The sequence below is a fragment of the Carassius gibelio genome, chromosome B19 (assembly GCF_023724105.1).
Source record: "Carassius gibelio isolate Cgi1373 ecotype wild population from Czech Republic chromosome B19, carGib1.2-hapl.c, whole genome shotgun sequence".
NCBI lineage: Eukaryota > Metazoa > Chordata > Actinopteri > Cypriniformes > Cyprinidae > Carassius > Carassius gibelio.
In genome coordinates this window covers 31,190,128-31,209,336 of record NC_068414.1, presented here as the reverse complement: position 1 = coordinate 31,209,336, position 19,209 = coordinate 31,190,128, and the positions used below count along the sequence as shown (strand labels likewise).

Here is a 19,209-nt window from a genome sequence, read left to right as displayed (position 1 = left end):
TTGGTCACCAGTGGATCCTCTGCAGCGAATGGGTGCCATCAGAACCAGTCCAAACAGCCGAGTTAAAAACAACAGTGTTTGATCTGTGCATCTTTCTCTCCTGATTTAGACAAGATTACTTTTTCTATAGATAGAGTCGTCATATTTATCTGAAAGTGATGATTTAAAGTTAAAATAACTTAATGTTGGATTTGTTTCTTAAAAACGTGACTTCACATCACAAGGTGTTTAGTGATGGACTGCAGTGCTGTAGATTGTTTGGACTCGTTCTGACGGCACCCATTCACTTACGTTCTCCAAATCTGTTCCGAAGAAGAAACTTCAAATTGCATATGAGAGCTGATAAAGGATTTTATTAAATTACTAGTTTCAGCAGTTTGATGCATCTGCATTCAATGTAAACGCTGACACAAATTTCAAAAGAAAGTTACATTTCTATTCAAATTCACTTCACCATCTTACACTTACAATATCAGCACGTCTCGGTAATCCAGAATCTCCTACTGATCTTCTAATTCAGAAAATGTCAGTTCTGCAGCTATTGTAATGAATCTGTAAATGGTCTCTTCTTCAAGAAAAGCATTTGACTAAGAAATGGTTTAAATCTGTGCCATTTAATCTCCACCGTCCCTATCCACCTTGAACCGTGCTGGCATCAGTCCAAATCCATGTACCTCAGAAACCCCTCAAACTGATTCTGGAAACATCACTCCTCTGGACCGGTGGTCTCGCCCTCATCATCCTCGTCCTCTCCTCCAGAGATGTTCTGATTCATGCGGGACAGCAGCAGAGGAAGATTTATTTGAATGGTGTTCTCCTCTTCTTCATCATCATCATCTTTAGGAGGGTAGAAGCGACGAGCCTTGGCCACAAAATCCTCAGCAGCGTCCAGATAAATCAGCCGGTCCTGAGCCAAACATAAATATTAGAGGTCGGAGAAGTCTGTCTATCTCAAGCATGTTCTTTTAGATGAGGGATTATTTATGCATTTTGTATAAAAAAAAAAAATTTGAAATAATTTGTAGCAATATTTACTTCTGTACATATTGCTGCTGTAAATATAATTATATATATATATATATATATATATATATTTTTTTTTTTTATTAAATATCACTGCCGACCTAATTGGTATTTTTAAATATTAAAAGTAATTCATCATTATATTAAATGTGCCAGTGTTATTTTAGAATCGCTGAGACATTATTCTAGTTGAAATCATTTAATTTTAATATTTACCACTTTTGTTGTTTTGTCATTTTTATTCTTTATTTATTATTTTTATTATTTTTTATGTCTATATAGTTTCTATGTGCATTTCAGTTTTAGTTATCTTAATTCGAGCTAACCTGAAAAAAAAAGAAAAGTTAAATTAGAGTTTTATTTCATTTAACATTTATTTCAATTTGTGAAAATGCTTCAAGGGTTATAATTATTTTTTTACGTTCATTTATATCCAAACCGCCTCATTTGAAACAGAAAGGAGAAATACACATTTGTAGACTGTTATTGATTGTTCTTGCTCACCAGGATGAAGAGGTATCTCTCGGGTGGAGCCTCTTTGCGGTTGAATATGGATGTCTCGGTGTGGAGGGTCTGCAGCAGGCTGCGGGCGACCGCTGCGTTTCTCATGCGGTCATATGATGCGGTGGCAGACACGGTCAGCAGAGACTCGGCTTCAGCCATGAACCCTGAGAGAAGAAACCCAGCATCTCAATGACAGACTGTTCCTGAAGCACTGGAGCACCATCTCTGACACGTCATCTCTCACCCAGATTCTCCAGGATCATCTTCCACTTATCTCGCACCTCTCTCCTCATGTCTCTCATGGCCTCGATGTCGATGCTCAAACGCCGGTAGCCCTGCAGGACAGAAGACATTTGTTTTAATGCAACCTTATTTATGTTTATTTCTATATTTTTATTTCTGTTCATACATACATACACACGGACATAAATCATACATTTACATTTACTATTATTCATTTAGCAAAGCGACCACAATGCATTCAGGCTGTACATTTATTTATTTATTTTTTACTATGTACAAATAAATACACACACACAAATATATATATATATATATATATATATATATATATATATATATATATATATATATATATATATATATATATATATATATATATATATATATATATATATATATATATATATATATATATGCACCTATCTATCTATCTATCTATCTATCTATCTATATATATATATATATATATATATATATATATATATATATATATATATATATATAATGTATTTATTTATTTATTTTTGGCTTAATCTTTCCTCATTTAGTTGCATTTGAACCCATCTGTAATTCATCAAAAATGAAGATAATAATAATAATAATTATTATTATTATTAGACTCATTGTGGACTTATGTCACTTTTTGGGTGACTTGACCTTTATGTTTCTGTAATAAGACAAATGTGACAGATAACATGATTATGGTTTATATCTCATTTATCTTTCCTATGTTTATTTATTAATATTTTGGTATTTGATATACACTGAAAAAAAAATGATTCATTGAATTAAAAAAAAATATATGGTAAGTGGTTGCAATCAATTTATTTTAGCTATATTAAAATAAAATAATTTAGTTGATTAACTTTCAGCAAAATGTATTTAAATGTAGCTAAAACATTTTTTTATAATTTTTATAATTCTTTTTTGTGTCATTAGACATTAGTGCACCACATCTATGTTGAATCCCGAGGGTTCCGAGCGCGCCGCACCTGAGAGCCTCGCCGGGTTTGGGCTCGGGTCTGCAGCAGGTTGTAGAGCGTGCGGTCGTCGTCTCTCTCGGAGTGGGAGGGGTCTCCGGGCTCGTTCCACAGATTGGTCTCTTGGTCCCGCCTTTTCTTCGCCTCGCGATCGAAATATTCCAACGTGTCGTGACTGACGCAAACACAAACAACATTTAAAATTACTGTCAACATATGAGTACGTCGAGCTCTGAACTGCCGCGAAAAAACTGTGTAAAATCTGAATTAGTGTGTTTGATATTACTTCGTAATTAACAATCTAACGTTTCTTTAACGGTTTCTTTAACGGCTGTCAGGCAGCGAAAATATGAGTCGGACAAACGGAAAAGCAGAAGTTCGTTGGACTGTGAGTTATGAATTAAATATTTATTAAATACTTTATTTCCACATGTTGTAATAGAGTTGAAGAGTTAGTTGTTGTTTAAACTTGAGTCAAAGTAGCTAACGTAATTTGCTAAGATTTTCCTGTATCTTTTTTAAAATAAGAAAGCAGAAACTCAAACCATCAATAGTCAGACATGATTTAAAAACAAACCAACCCCACATCCCCTAAGTTAGTTATACCTAAGTAAAGGTGTCTTTTCTTCCTCCTCCTCGTCATCCTCACAGCAGCAGCAACAGCAGAATCGTAGACAGAACTTCCTGAAGGCGGCACCCATCCTCAAAATACAAAACTAGAAGATGGAGAAAGAAAGGTCCAGGTCCACAACATGAGTGTTAAAAAACACATCTACTCCTCTCCTAGAGACTAAAGGTGAGATGTCTGAAGAAGATGAACATGAAACAAACAAACAAAATTTTTTCCTGTTCTTCTTCTAGCCGTCACAGTCGTGTGGTTCTCCAGGTATTTTTAAAGAAGAAACTAGTCTAATGCATTGCTTTATTGTAACTTACCCCAGAAACTTCTGTCGAAATGCTGAATCCATCAATTCAGGTCTAAAACACAGTTTTTCCGTTTTCAGAAGTTAAGCATCTTTCGGGGCCCAGAGAGCAAATGACTAAAACATTTCAGGCTCTCTCTAGAATGAATAACATCACAATTTAGTCATGAGTCTGAGCCGCGTAACCTAAGGCCATCACAGACCTCTAAATAAAGCCTCTCGCCCTACAACCCCAAAACACAAACGTGCTTTTACCTCTGAATGCTTTCAATAGTTGGTTTCACATTGCGTATCCAGAACCTCATGCGATTTTAAACGGTTATAGTGAAAATGAAGCAGGTTTGATTACATAACACCGTTGCTTCATATTATTACGAAAACCAATAATCCTAAACCTCCTGCTCTCATTTCAGTGAAAATCTCATGTGCTCACTGGCAAAATAATCAAACCAATAAATACCAGATCTGACAAGCATATAACAGCAGGTCAGTGTTATTTTAGTAGCAAAATGGTTACAGTTATTATAATTCTTTTTTGATTGAGCATTTATTTGTATGTTTTCAGCTTTACATTTAGTGATTGCATGTGTTTTATATTAGTTATGTTTATTAATATTTTGGTTTATTTTTTTTATTTTACTTTTTAAATAGTTCCAGTTAATAATTTCAGAGCTATAACTTACAATTATTTCATTTGTAATTTTTCTTAGTTTAGGTTTTTCATCTAATATTAATATATTATTATTATTTATTTATTTTAGATTTTCAGCAAGTGAAATACAATACAAATGTAAAAAAAGCAGAATTAAACATACACTTATGCATTTTGCTTTTGTATATACAAGATGTGTAATTTAACTTTACAGCCCTTAAGGAGTAACAAACCTCACATCTCCTATATTGCATCATTTTGGTTTGATCAATGTGGCTGAAAATTTGTTTAGAACTAAGACAAACCTACAAATGTGTACAAAGTTCACTGATAATGCAACTGAATATTAATATAAGAACCTACAAAACTCTCAAGCATCTGGGTTCATAAGAGAAAGAAAGAGGGAACTTGATGTGTGACACTCATGTGAGCGTCTCATAGGCTGTGTCCCATCACATGGCGGCTGTGCACAGCGTACTCTGCCAGAGGCTTTTCTCTTAAGAAATATAATACAAACAATCCTTGTGATTATATCAGGATGTTTTTAAAGAAAGCGAAGGGGAAAGGAGCAAATGTGTTAACTATTACTATAGTGATCTGTAACAAACAAAAAAAGTATTTGGACACAGGCCTACACTTCTAAGTGTCTGAATGTCAATGCATTAGATCAAATATCAAACCAGTTTATATCAACTAAAAATAACGTTCAAGCAAAATATCTAACACTATTTTTTTTATTTGTTAGGTTTTATATGATATAACACCAGATTTATGATTCACAATATAAAACATATAAATATAAACATATACACAATATAAAAGTCATTTCAGTTCAAATCATGGGTTAAAGTTAAATTATATTAATATATGTGTATGTTTTTTTCTCTTGACACTTATTGCAATGTCAATATATTTTCTGATTCTATAAAGAAGTGCTTGGCTTTGTTTTTTGCCATCAAAACAAATACAAAATATGAATGTATTATTTTTTTAATGACATTTCAGACTTTTTGAAAGTGTTGTTTAGATGTTTATTCACTTTTGGCGGGTCATTGTTTAATTAACTATACATCTGAAACAGGAAACAGACATCCAGTATTAACTGTTTGTTATTTTTATTAAATGTCGATTCTTCAATAAAATGAAATAAAATCATTTTATGATTTAAAAAAAAAAAAAAAAAAAAAAAAAAAAAAAAAAATCATGATTTTTGATTAACACGCCAAAATTCTGTATAGCTTCATATTACTGTAAAAGTCAGTATAAAAATATCATTTACACAGAACCTGAATCATGAGTGAAGTGAACTGCTAAAGGCTTTGCACAAAAAAAACAAACAAAAGAGGCCAAAAAAGTTGTTCGGATACAATAATCGAAATAATGAAAGCAGCTTTTGATTTCAGTGAGGGAAACCATAACGAAGGCACATAAGTACAAGCCAAGAAGGCTGCAAGACAAAGTACAGAACACAACACAACACAACCGTTTATAAAGATCAACATCATTCATGATATCAATGATTAACTAACTACAACATGTGCTGTCCCTTAGAAGGAAGCCCAATGGTTCCTCTGTTAAAACCAATAAGTATTTAGCTTGCTTCAAGGCAACTAATGTAAGACACATTCACATTTCTATTAGAATACTAATCAATAAAGCGTGACTATGCCTTAGTCTCCTGTTTATAAATTGCTATGCCCTGTATGAATGTGGTAAACATGAGTGTATAACAAAGAACTTTGATAGTAATGCTCTGTGAGAAAACAAACTGACATGCGATGAAGAAAGAAGAGAAAAAAAAAAGCACGCATTTCAAGGCCCATTTCAGACGGATTTTGAGCTGCTCTGAACCAGTTTTACAGAATAAAACCAAGTGCAAATGTTTGCTTTGTTGTTGCATCATGTTCTATACAAACAGTTTGGGTACTAGTGAACCGGTTATGCTGATTTAAGATGAAACCGTATAATCAAACTCTTAACGGTTTACATTATTAGACAAATGATCATACACATGGCAGGACGCTGATCTATGCTACAGATGAATGCATTTACTGTTAATAATCTAAAACAGCAATGTTTGGCCTCAAGAGCCAATTGCAAACCATAATAAGAACTAAAACAATAATTATAATTAGTATGAATGACTGTGCATGTTCAATTAAGGCGTAAGTAAGAGCAGCAAGAGAAACCACAGTGTATTTGGCTCAGAAACTATCCTAGCCTTCAGTCCTGTTCACTAGAGGTACAACAGTGGTTTTAGGCCTAATCCATTTCTCCTGATCTCTTATAGATCACAAGCTGCTCTCTGATAACTTCCTGTTCATGTTTTCAGCTCTTGTGGGGTTTGACAGTATGAGTTATGTCCTTGTGTACATCTATATATATATACTTTAACTTCAGTGTAAAGTGCAGCCAAACGTTCAGTCGAAGTTTCTTGGATGCAGAGAGCCGTAACAACCTCGCGTCAGTCAAACACAATGCTGTATCTCCTCATGGCAGTGGTGGTTTGAGTAGGGCACAGTGTCATTTGAAGTTAGCACGATGTAAACTGTGGCTGGATAAAGAGTCAAAGCCAGAGATCACCGACAGGAGATGTGGACTTCGTTTATACGCTGCCTGAGATGAGACATGAACTCGAACATGGTGGCAGCCAGTGACTGGTGGATGAGGTAACGTGGGAGGCGACCCTGTTTGAAGAAGATGAAGTAATATGAAAATTTTATCTATTTGAGAATTACACAAATATTATTTTTCTGCTGCTACATAGTTTTCAGTTCTTTTTGTCAGATGTTACTATTGTATAACTGAAGTATAATTACAAGAATTTCATAAGTGTCAAAGGCTTTTATTGACAATTACAATACGTTTATGCAAACACTCAGTATTTGCAGTGTTGAACCTCTTTTTCAAGACCTCTGCAATTCGCTCTGGCATGCTGTAAATCAATTTCTGGGCCACATCCTGACTGATGGAAGCCAATTCTTGCATAATCAATGCTTGGAGTTTGTGGGTTTTTATTTGTCCACCCACCTCTTGTGGATTGACCCAAAGTTCTGGAAAACCTTTGGCCACGGCTGTACTTTTTGACAGCTCCAAGGCTTTTGTGAAAACTACATGTCGTATTTCTGCATTTTTGTATTCCCACTCAAAGATAGTCTGAGCCTAGTGCAATTATGTGTGTTAAAGTTTTGCCACAATGAATTTACTTAATACTATTTTTTGGCCTCAACCCCATTCGGTTTTCTATGGAAGCATGTCCACTGAATAACAAATAAAAAAGATAATTCCGACTTTCTATTACACAATTCTAAATTTTTTGCGAGTTTTGCCAGTTCACATCTCATAATTCTGACTTTTTTTGATATTGGAGTTACAAAGTCGGAATTGCATGATATAAATTCACAAATGTAAGAAAATATTAGAATTGTGAGATTATTTTTTCTTCTTTCCCAGAATTGGACATTATAACTTGCAACTTCTGCAATTCTGAGAAAAGAGGTCAGAATTGAGAGAATTGCAAGAGGAATGTGAAAAAAATGAATAATTATCAGACTTTTAACTTATAATCTGGTTTATATCTTGTAATTCAGAATGGAAAAAAAAAATGTTGTTCTTTTTTTTGTCTGTGTATTCTTTTTTTTTTAATTACCTGGTCCAAATCAAAAGAGCCAAACCCCAAATTTCTAGATATGGTTCAACATAATATGAATGGTTGCTATTTTAATATCCATCAGACAAAAATCGACTACAATGAAGTTACTTAATGTTATAGGGTTTTTCAAATGTCTAATTCCAAATATTCCAAAAATACTTGCATTAAATAACACCTAATTAAAATCACTCATTATTTGAATGTGTTTAAATGGCTTAAATGTGCAAACTGGCAGGAACTGCAGCTCTTACCTTCAGGTCTGTATTGAGGACCCAGATGAAGGTGCAAACTTTAGGATTACTGCTAGATTTCAACACAACAAATCCACCGGGACCGTTTTCCCCTCTGAGAGAAAGAGAGAGAGTTCGGTTTACAGCTTTTCTCAATTTTACTGGCTGACAAACCAAAACACTTTGCATTCAAGCAGACCTGACGTAGCGACTGTGAGGGGGTTTACTGCTGTGATTGGTGGCCATTCCTGCAGAGATGTAGCAGTCTCGTCTGCGCTCCACCCGACGAACGTTCACAAAGTCCCTGAAGATCAAGAACAGAAAAAACAGACACAATTTGAACTCTTTGACTTCACAATAATTAGTAAAGCCAAACAAAACAGCTAAAAACTGTTTTTACACATTAAACAGACTTTAAGCAACAATTCGTAAGCGCACTCTCACCTGGGAGACACGACCCCACCAGCGGCTCCTGCAGAAACATCATATGACACCATTGTGTTGTCATCCACTCGCTGTAAAATCTGTAGACAGATAAAAAAAGAACAACAACAACAGAGAGATCATTAACTGTAATGACGGAGTATATGCAGGACATTTAGAAACAGCTTTTTCAAGGCTGTTTCAATGATTAAAAGCTCAAGACCATCCCACAAAAACACCCATCTAATTGTGTAGCTTCGTAGTGTTTTATTTATGGCAACAATAGGAATGGATTCAAATTTGGGTCTTCGGCATAAATATAACGCTGTCAAAGCACACCTGTTGTGTGCCAGGTCAAAAGAAGACCAATTTATACACATTTAATTCTCCATTATGCAGTAACATCCAGTGAGTAACAAATGATTATTTGATTGGAAAAGCATAAGCATCCATCATAAAAGGTAAATCGAAGTAAATGTTTAAAAAAAATGTTTTTTTCTGAGATACTGAATTTGGGATTTTTTAAATATATCAGTCTTTGTGTAATGAATGAATATAACATACAAGTTTCACTTTTTGAATGGAATTAGTGAAATCAACTTTTTGATGATATTCTAATTATATGATCAGCACCTTTGTGTGTGTATATATATATATATATATATATATATATATATATATACAGTTTTGTTCAAAATAATAGCAGTACAATGTGACTAACCAGAATAATCAAGGTTTTTAGTATATTTTTTATTGCTACGTGGCAAACAAGTTACCAGTAGGTTCAGTAGATTGTCAGAAAACAAACAAGACCCAGCATTCATGATATGCACGCTCTTAAGGCTGTGCAATTGGGCAATTAGTTGAAAGGGGTGTGTTCAAAAAAATAGCAGTGTCTACCTTTGACTGTACAAACTCAAAACTATTTTGTACAAACATTTTTTTTTTCTGGGATTTAGCAATCCTGTGAATCACTAAACTAATATTTAGTTGTATGACCACAGTTTTTTAAAACTGCTTGACATCTGTGTGGCATGGAGTCAACCAACTTGTGGCACCTCTCAGCTGTTATTCCACTCCATGATTCTTTAACAACATTCCACAATTCATTCACATTTCTTTGTTTTGCTTCAGAAACAGCATTTTTGATATCACCCCACAAGTTCTCAATTGGATTAAGGTCTGGAGATTGGGCTGGCCACTCCATAACATTAATTTTGTTGGTTTGGAACCAAGACTTTGCCCGTTTACTAGTGTGTTTTGGGTCATTGTCTTGTTGAAACAACCATTTCAAGGGCATGTCCTCTTCAGCATAGGGCAACATGACCTCTTCAAGTATTTTAACATATGCAAACTGATCCATGATCCCTGGTATGCGATAAATAGGCCCAACACCATAGTAGGAGAAACATGCCCATATCATGATGCTTGCACCTCCATGCTTCACTGTCTTCACTGTGTACTGTGGCTTGAATTCAGAGTTTGGGGGTCGTCTCACAAACTGCCTGTGGCCCTTGGACCCAAAAAGAACAATTTTACTCTCATCAGCCCACAAAATGTTCCTCCATTTCTCTTTAGGCCAGTTGATGTGTTCTTTGGCAAATTGTAACCTCTTCTGCACATGCCTTTTTTTTAACAGAGGGACTTTGCGGGGGATTCTTGAAAATAGATTAGCTTCACACAGACGTCTTCTAACTGTCACAGTACTTACAGGTAACTCCAGACTGTCTTTGATCATCCTGGAGGTGATCATTGGCTGAGCCTTTGCCATTCTGGTTATTCTTCTATCCATTTTGATGGTTGTCTTCCGTTTTCTTCCACGTCTCTCTGGTTTTGCTCTCCATTTTAAGGCATTGGAGATCATTTTAGCTGAACAGCCTATCATTTTTTGCACCTCTTTATAGGTTTTCCCCTCTCTAATCAACTTTTTAATCAAAGTACGCTGTTCTTCTGAACAATGTCTTGAACGACCCATTTCCTCAGCTTTCAAATGCATGTTCAACAAGTGTTGGCTTCATCCTTAAATAGGGGCCACCTGATTCACACCTGTTTCTTCACAAAATTGATGACCTCAGTGATTGAATGCCACACTGCTATTTTTTTGAACACACCCCTTTCAACTAATTCAACTAATTGCCCAATTGCACAGCCTTAAGAGCATGCATGTCATGAATGCTGGGTCTCATTTGTTTTCTGAGAATCTACTGAACCTACTGGTAACTTGTTTGCCACGTACAATAAAAAAATATACGAAAAACCTTGATTATTCTGGTTAGTCACATTGTACTGCTATTATTTTGAACAATACTGTATATGTATATATACAGTACAGACCAAAAGTTTGGACACACCTTCTCATTCAAAGAGTTTTCTTTATTTTCATGACTATGAAATTTGTAGATTCACACTGAAGGCATCAAGGGCTATTTGACCAAGAAGGAGAGTGATGGGGTGCTGCGCCAGATGACCTGGCCTCCACAGTCACCGGACCTGAACCCAATCGAGATGGTTTAGGGGTGAGCTGGACTGCAGACAGAAGGCAAAAGGGCCAACAAGTGCTAAGCATCTCTCGGGGAACTCCTTCAAGACTGTTGGAAGACCATTTCAGGTGAATACCTCTTGAAGCTCATCAAGAGAATGCCAAGAGTGTGCAAAGCAGTAATCAAAGCAAAAGGTTGATACTTTTGCCGGCAGCCATATCACCCTGGAGCCCAAGACCGGTTTCCCACTGAAGCTAAGCAGGGCTGAGCCTGGTCAGTACATGAATGGAAGACCTCCTGAGAAAACTAGGTTGCTGCTGGAAGAGGTGCTAGTGAGGCCAGCAGGGAGTGCTCACCCTGTGGTCTTTGTGGGTCCTAGCGCCCCAGTGTAGTGATAGGGACACTATACTGTCAACAAGCACCGTCCTTCGGATGAGACGTTAAACCGAGGTCCTGACTCTCTGTGGTCATTAAAAATCCCAGGATGTCTCTCGAAAAGAGTAGAGGTGTGACCTCAGCATCCTGGCTAAATTCGCCCATTGGCCTCTGACCATCATGGCCTCCTAACAATCCCCATATCTGCTGATTGGCTTCCACACTCTGTCTCCTCTCCACCAGTAAGCTGGTGTGTGGTGGGCGTTGCACTATGGCTGCCGTCGCATCATCCAAGTGGATGCTACACACTGGTGGTGGATGAGGAGATACCCCCTGACTATGTAATATAGTATATATAGTGACTAGTCAGCTGCCTCCTCCCTGATTGTCATCTGCATCCCTTCCAAAATCGCCACCCTTCACCAGGCTCCCGACAGGAGTGGATGTGTGAGAGAGGAGGGGCGCTGGACGAGTCAGGGCTGGAGCCTCATTGTCGCTGTTTAAAAGTCCAATGCGCCTCTCCTTAGGAGACCGGTCTCTTCGCTGTGCATGCAGACTGGTGTCCTCGTGGGTCCAGGAAGGGTGCATTGAGGAATTCCCGCGCCACCAGAGATGTGAGCTGCCGGACGCGTGGTCCGGACGAGAACCACACCCGCTTACACTGCCGACTCCACCCCTTACCTGGACCCTTCCTCCATGAACACTGCCTGACCCACACAAATCCCGCAGCACGACGAGGACACCAGATTCCCTGTTGTTTTGGACACTTTTCCTGAGGCCTGACGCCACACCCACTGTGTCTGTCGTGTGCTCGTCCCGCCACAATATATATAATATTTTTTTTGGTACATTTTGAAGTGCATGTGTCTTAGTGTGGACAAGGCCTAAGTTTTTTTTGAAAGCGCATCTTTTTTCTCCGTTTTGGCCTTCAGTCCACATGGAGACAGTGTTTTTAGTTAAGGAAAACTGAGCTTTGTAGTGTAGCGTTGTAGTGTGGACTATGAAAACGGAGGCTTTTGAAAACGTTTGAGAGTCATGTGATGCATATTATACCAATAGATACTGGTATTGTGCATGTTATGTGCTATGCACTTTCACACTATTGCTATAGAGGTGTTACTTGGTACATTCCTCATTTCACAGTCCTGCAAAGGTGAAAGAAATCGCTATTTGTGGCAAAACCTGAACTGCAGTTGCATTTTAAATCAGACACAATCGTGAGTGTGTGCAACCTGTGTTTCAGCTGCCATTAATGGAGGAATCTGCAAGTATGTCTACCTGACAAACAGACACTGTCCTGTTCCACTGCACCATCTTCTCCGGCTGCAAAATGACCTCCTGATACACCAGCTCTGCGGCACACTGCAAGAGCGCCTAAAACACCCAAAACACAGGTCAGTGACTTGATTCTGTATATATGAACAAACATAAAGAGACAAAAAGACTCATAACACAGAGGGAACATACCTTTAAAATAAACGTTTTCCCATGGAACGGGATTTCAAGAGTATATACTGCATCGCCCATCTCCTAAGAATTAAAACTTGTCATATTTAACCAATGACAAAACCAGACACAAATAAAGACTGCAAGCTTGGAGGTCTACACACATTAGTCTTCTCAAACTTCCAGTTTTCCTCTTGTGTCAGTATCTGCTCCACCACAGCCATGGCCTCCTGTCCCTGTCGTAGAAACTGCTTGTCCTTCAAAACAAGTGATTGGACAAAGTGATCTGCTGTGCTTTTTAGCAAATAAACGGTTCTTATTACTTTCGGACATACAGAAATTGTCGTTTGCATACATCTCTTCCATCCAAAGATAATGAAAAGAAAGAAAATAAGCATTTGATTACTTGTTCTGTTAGTTCTTTCCTGCCGAGACCCTCTTCATCAAGGTCTTCATCCGAACCTACAGGACAAACACAAACATTAGGCGGCAAATAAAGCAAAAATGGACAATGAGTTGCATTAGAAAGAAAGTGAATGGCATCACCTGCCAGGGACTCCGGCGGGGAGTAAAACTGTGCGTCAGACACGGGTCTAGCACGGATCAGAGGAGCCGGCTCACAAGCGGCATTAACTGCTGCCAGATATGCTGCAGGACATGAGAAAACCACAGATCATCAATGTAGGACGTGTGAGGACTTTCCCAAATATCCGTGACAGCCTGAGTGTGCAACTTTAGAACAAAGCAGGGCATGTTTCCCTTCCCAAAGCTTTAAGTAATGTGACTTTACCTGACCGCAACACTATTAAAATGACAAAAAGATGTTTCTTCCTCTTTCTAATGGGCTTTGAAACCAAAAGCCAAACTTACTCGCTCAGAATTGATTACATCCATGATGTCACAACCATAAACTTTATTAACATATGATCCGCTTTCGCATATAAAACTTCTGCTATTGATTGCTTAAACCTTCTGCTATTTTATGCAATGTTATTGACAAATAATGGAATATTTTAGCTTTGGAGGATAGCTTTATGACTGATTTGTTTATGAAGCACTTTGAGCTACAATCATCCATCAAACATGCCCTATAAACAAATGCTGTTATTACTGACTTGTGTCAGTTTGATACAGCTCTGAATTTCCTTCCAGCACAAAGCTCTCTCACCTCTCTCATCCTCTGCTTCCTGTGTGAAAACTTTGAAATCCAGGAACCAGGTTTCCAACCATGCCACCACAAACGAGGTGATAGGAAGAACGTAAGCAAAAGCCTTGTTACTAAACATCTGAGAAAAACAAGAGGGAACCATGACGTCCTGCACCTATTTCTATTATCACAGCAGTATAATCAAACAGATGAGGAATCTCTCTGAGGAACAAACACGGTGACTTCCCTGAAACTAAGATAGATATTCAAATAGTTTGGTTAGGAAGACAAAACATGAATCTTACCTCTGGCCAAATAACTTTGGTGGTGAGGAAGGCAGTGGTCACCAGAGTAGTGATCTGAGAACGGAGAACATTTTAAAAAGTGTTGACAATGATCATATATAAGGCTTTAAAAATCAGATTTCACCACAAATATTAAAAGAAAAATGATGTACAAATATATCGTAATTATAATTATTTTCTATCATGTTTACAGAAAATGCAAATAGTGAGAATTGCATAGGCTGAGGTCTTTCTTACCGCGACAACCCACCAATGTCTCAATCGAAACACAGCATATCCAAGCTCCAAACACAGAAACCTAAACACAGCTAAGAGCTGATCGGGAACAAGGAGAAAAAGAGAGGGATTATCGTTTAGAAAATAATAACTTAAGATTTAACAATGACTGCTCAGTGCTGATTCTTAATAAATAATAAATAAAGAGTTTCAACATGTTTCTCGGATGACATCACTATTTTTGCAGGTATGAAAGCAGCTTTAATAAAAACTGAGGTCAGTTTAATACCCTAAAATTCACCCAAAACTTGCTTGTACAAGAAATGTTGTAGAGGACGACTGCATCTGTTGATGTCACATGCTAAAGTGAGTGACAGCAGCGAGACAGAAACTGTGTGAATCGCAATTCCTCACACGTCACGCTCTAGAAGCTTTAGATAAACAGACTAATGCTTTATCAAACAGAAAATGAAAACCAAAACTTCATATTTTATGCAGTTAAGTGTGTTTGCTTGTTTATGACTGAAGAGCATAAAAGACTTCATGAGAGAGATCATATCAAACCAATAGTGTAAAGAAGTCAGTCATATTTTACTATCAATAAGTAACAAGGTTTTCGCTTTATGATACTTACAAAGATATCAAAGAAAGATGACTTGAAGTTGTAGTTAAGAACCTCATTCTTAAGACTTTCCTCAATACTATTCTTATTGACCTGAGAGAGACAGAGAGAAAGACAAATCATGCATCCTTTCCTATAATATTTCACTCAAAACCTTAAAATGCACTGCATTATCTGCCACATGCTAAAGATACATATTAAATTACAAAAATAAAAAGTTTATGTACATAATAATATTATTATTATTCATTCTTTCCATAAATAGGCTACAAAACTACATTATGTTTTAACCATTTATATGTTTTAGAAAAAAATATGTGTATGCGTACTTAAAATATTTATTTCCACGTTTATCTCAACATTCACATTTTCTCTTTGATGTAGTATAATATATACTTTATTTACATACATTTGTATTTATGTTTTTCATAAATAGGCTACAAAACTATATAAATAGTCTTTAATTTTATTAAACTATGTAAATAGTTTGGTAATAAATGTTTTGAACCATACGTGTATGTGCAGTTAAATTTAAAGAAATATGCATTCACATATTTATCTGAATATCTGTATTAACTTTTTAATCGTTTATTATTTTATTATTAAAAATGCTAAAAGTTAAATATGCATTTAATATGCAAATTACAGTACACAAATTTCAAACGCCTCTATTTTGATCAGAGGAAGTGAAACAGGCATGTACGATCAACTGTAAAATTCACCCCACAAGACTACGGGCCAAGTTAAAAAAGGAAGTACACACTGAATGAGAGAGAAAAATGAATAGCATTGGGCAAGAAGACAGTTTGGAAGCACAAAATAAAAACTCACATTTAATTCAATGAACCAAAGCAGAGTGATGAAGAGGAGGTCAAATGTGACGAAGAGGCAGAAGGTTCGGCGGACGTCTGAGAAGGCTCTCCTCTCTCCGGGGGGCAGCGGGGGGTAGTACGAGGAGGGAAGGGAGAGAGACGCCTGGGAACACGAGGCATTCAAAGAAGACACGACTGGAAGACTTCCCCCCAACTTGCTGTAGTCCACGTCACTCGGCATAACTAATGCAGCCGGAGCACATCCCCTAAACCAGAGATGGAGAGACAATTAAACAGTCAAACAAACACACATGCTTTATCAGGCTCTTATGCAATTATACACAGACTGAAAGCACAAGAGAACAAGATCTAATCAAGCAGCCACTTTTAAAGCCCGTCTAAAATCATAAGCATTCCCTATGTAGCCTATATGATTTAATTTTATATGTACACATAATATGCAAACTGCGTTTGGTGACAATAAAATGTTTTGTGACATTTAGTTTCTGTGATGCACTAAAATGTTTGATTTATATAGTCAAGTGTCACCACGTTTGCATTAACTAGGTTGAATGTTGAATGAATAGGAGTATTTTTTGGGGAAAAATAGAATGGTGTGACAATGAATGACTAAATGCCATAGTTTCCCCATCTAATTTGTGTTTATGAACGGTCATAGTTTCCGCAAGTTAATATGCTGACATGACAACACTAAAAAATAATTTAAGAGTATTCAATCTAGCTTAATCTCTTGGTCATAAGTATGAATAAATTGTCATTATGACAGGAGGTAAAGGTGAGGAGACTGATTTATTAGAGACCTTTTCAACTTTAACACTAGGCTTGCAGGTTTGATAACTCTTTCCTATTTGTTCAAAGAATTACTGAATAAAATCATGCGACATGCATAGAACAGAGAGCAAATTCTGGGGAAGCAAAAGCATCTTATAATCAATTCTGCACCGTCAACATGAATACAGTTCCTCTACGTGTGGCAAACAAGCTTTAAACACACATTTGACGCTAAAACTGCTTTAGTCCCTAATAAACAACCATTTGTTAACACATACTTGATATTTAGAAGAGAGCTAATGAATATTCATGAGCATCTTCACACTTTTTTCTAGTTTGCACGTAAATCGCAGCATAAACAAGCTTGTTTTGCTAAACCTAAACACGCACTGAACTCTCGGTTAGTTCACAGCTGGTACGAGTTGTTTACAAGACACGTAAAAGCACCAAACCGGTTGTTATTCAAAAATCAGCCGAAAACTCACCAGAATCAGCGCATCGCTCTTACTCGCAGCCTGCTGCTCTTCCGTGATAACAAGCGGATGCGGAAAAACGTCACATCCGCCAGCTGATCGACGCTCTAAAGCGCTCGCGGTGGAAGTATGAGACGCCGAAATGAACCAAAATGCAGCACGTGATACAGTGTATATAATCAGAAACCTGAATAGCTTATACAGACGAATATCTTAACCCAATATCAAAACCATTACGAGTGATAAATATCATATTACCATAGTTCAATGTTATATAGCTATAATAATACTGGTGTTTTGGTTGATGTTTGTAAAGAAAGTAATGAACACGTTATTAATAAATCGTATATATATAAAAAATAAGGCATTTTATTGGGTAAGTATAAAAAGTGAATGACATTTGTACTTTAAGTCCCTTAATTCTGCATGATTTCTAGTGAATGCAGGGCCGTAGCTGGTGTCAGAGGGGCCCTGGTTCAGGTTGTACCAGTGGGCCCTGTTTGAAATTAATTTATATGTTCATTCTATTTATTTATTTGTGCTAATTCCACAATGTTTAAGTTGTTTCATGTTTGTAGGTGTCCAGGTACAGAAAACAAATAATTAAATATAAAATAGCACTGCATAGTCTTCACTGTAAAAATTAAGTTATCAGTCAAATCAAAATGTATTCAGACAACTTCAACATTTCTTACATTATCACAGTTTATTTGCTATAGTTTATAAAATGGTAATAAAATATGACAAGAACTCAGAGTTGAACTGTCAGAACAAATTCATCTTGATAATGTCAGATAACTTTGATAGAAAGATATCTAATGGATTACTACAATCAACCAAAACTTCAGACAGCTGTTAGTATGACAATATTTGCACAACTATCAATACTTTGTTGAACAGTTACCAAGCAATGTTTAATTTTGTTCAGTCTGTGGTGTGAAAAGGTTGCATTAGCATTTCAGAAAAAAACAAAAACACGTAACCAAAACATGGTGAGGTTTTTTATATCAATTTCACTAGCAGTCCAATGAATGAAGATTTTTTGGGTATAATATATGTCACAGCTCGCTTTATTTTGCTATACTCTTTTACCTAAATTAATTATAGTGTCCTGCACCTACTATTAAACCTTAAAAAAGAAATTTCTTTCATTTTCTTGGATTAACATTACAGCAGCCAGTAGCTAAATTAGGCGCAGTCACTTTAAGAGATGATGAACGCATCCAATATAATACACATCCGATATTTTTCTTAACTGTTTACTTTCACTTAAGACATAAGCGACAGTTTTTTCAAACATACTTTCCAAGACGGGTATTTTGACATATTTTGTATGTTTTGTCGGTACAAGAACAAAAAGAGGCAAATTCTGTGTTAAAAAAGTGTTTTGAGACGCCTCTCTCTGTGTGAGCCCTGAACACCAGAACACCGCGGTGCTGAAATGGGCTTTTTCACATCCTTTTCTGTTTGTTTAAACTGCGATTTGTGTTTGTTCGTTCAGGTGCAGGAGGAAGTTCGAGGAGAACTTTGCAAACGAGAGCTCGGTTCAGTGTCACTGTCTGTGATCCGCGGCTCTGAGACTGAGATGCGTGCGCACCGAACAAAGCGTGCAAATTGAGATTTTCGCGTCTTGTGTTTGAATGATTTAAACTATTTTGAATGTTTAAATTGGGAAGTGGTCAGACTTTAAAACACATGAAAATGATAAGCTTTCGTGACGACATGCAACAGTGGCCTGTCAGCTGTCCTGATCGTCTTTTTAGGCTAGCATCAGCCAGACGGTTGAGATCGCCGGGGGCCCCCCCTCGGCCGTAGGCCCCTATAATCGTCACCACCTTTCACCCCACTTGCGATGGCCCTGAGTGAACGGATGACTTTGTTTGCCACCAGAACTAACATCATGTCCTACAT

The 19,209-nt window shown here is 36.9% G+C and overlaps 2 protein-coding genes across 2 annotated transcripts; both read right to left on the bottom strand.

The window, feature by feature from the left end:
• Positions 1–333: 333 nt before the first annotated feature.
• Positions 334–4,078, bottom strand: LOC127979038 (melanoregulin). The gene is made up of 7 exons (XM_052584147.1): positions 3,929–4,078; positions 3,687–3,811; positions 3,357–3,466; positions 2,763–2,925; positions 1,772–1,862; positions 1,528–1,691; positions 334–907 (listed from the first exon to the last, which is right to left on the bottom strand). Exons 3-7 carry the CDS (start codon positions 3,449–3,451, stop codon positions 707–709), a joined length of 714 nt encoding a protein of 237 aa, XP_052440107.1. The 5' UTR covers positions 3,452–3,466; positions 3,687–3,811; positions 3,929–4,078; the 3' UTR covers positions 334–706.
• Positions 4,079–5,423: 1,345 nt separating this feature from the next.
• Positions 5,424–17,458, bottom strand: LOC127979699 (stAR-related lipid transfer protein 3). Its single transcript, XM_052585301.1, has 15 exons — positions 17,311–17,458; positions 16,053–16,299; positions 15,234–15,314; positions 14,621–14,698; positions 14,384–14,437; positions 14,100–14,217; positions 13,478–13,579; positions 13,338–13,393; positions 13,096–13,188; positions 12,953–13,015; positions 12,764–12,859; positions 8,652–8,731; positions 8,407–8,511; positions 8,229–8,322; positions 5,424–7,012 (listed from the first exon to the last, which is right to left on the bottom strand). Exons 2-15 carry the CDS (start codon positions 16,272–16,274, stop codon positions 6,905–6,907), a joined length of 1,350 nt encoding a protein of 449 aa, XP_052441261.1. The 5' UTR covers positions 16,275–16,299; positions 17,311–17,458; the 3' UTR covers positions 5,424–6,904.
• Positions 17,459–19,209: the final 1,751 nt, after the last annotated feature.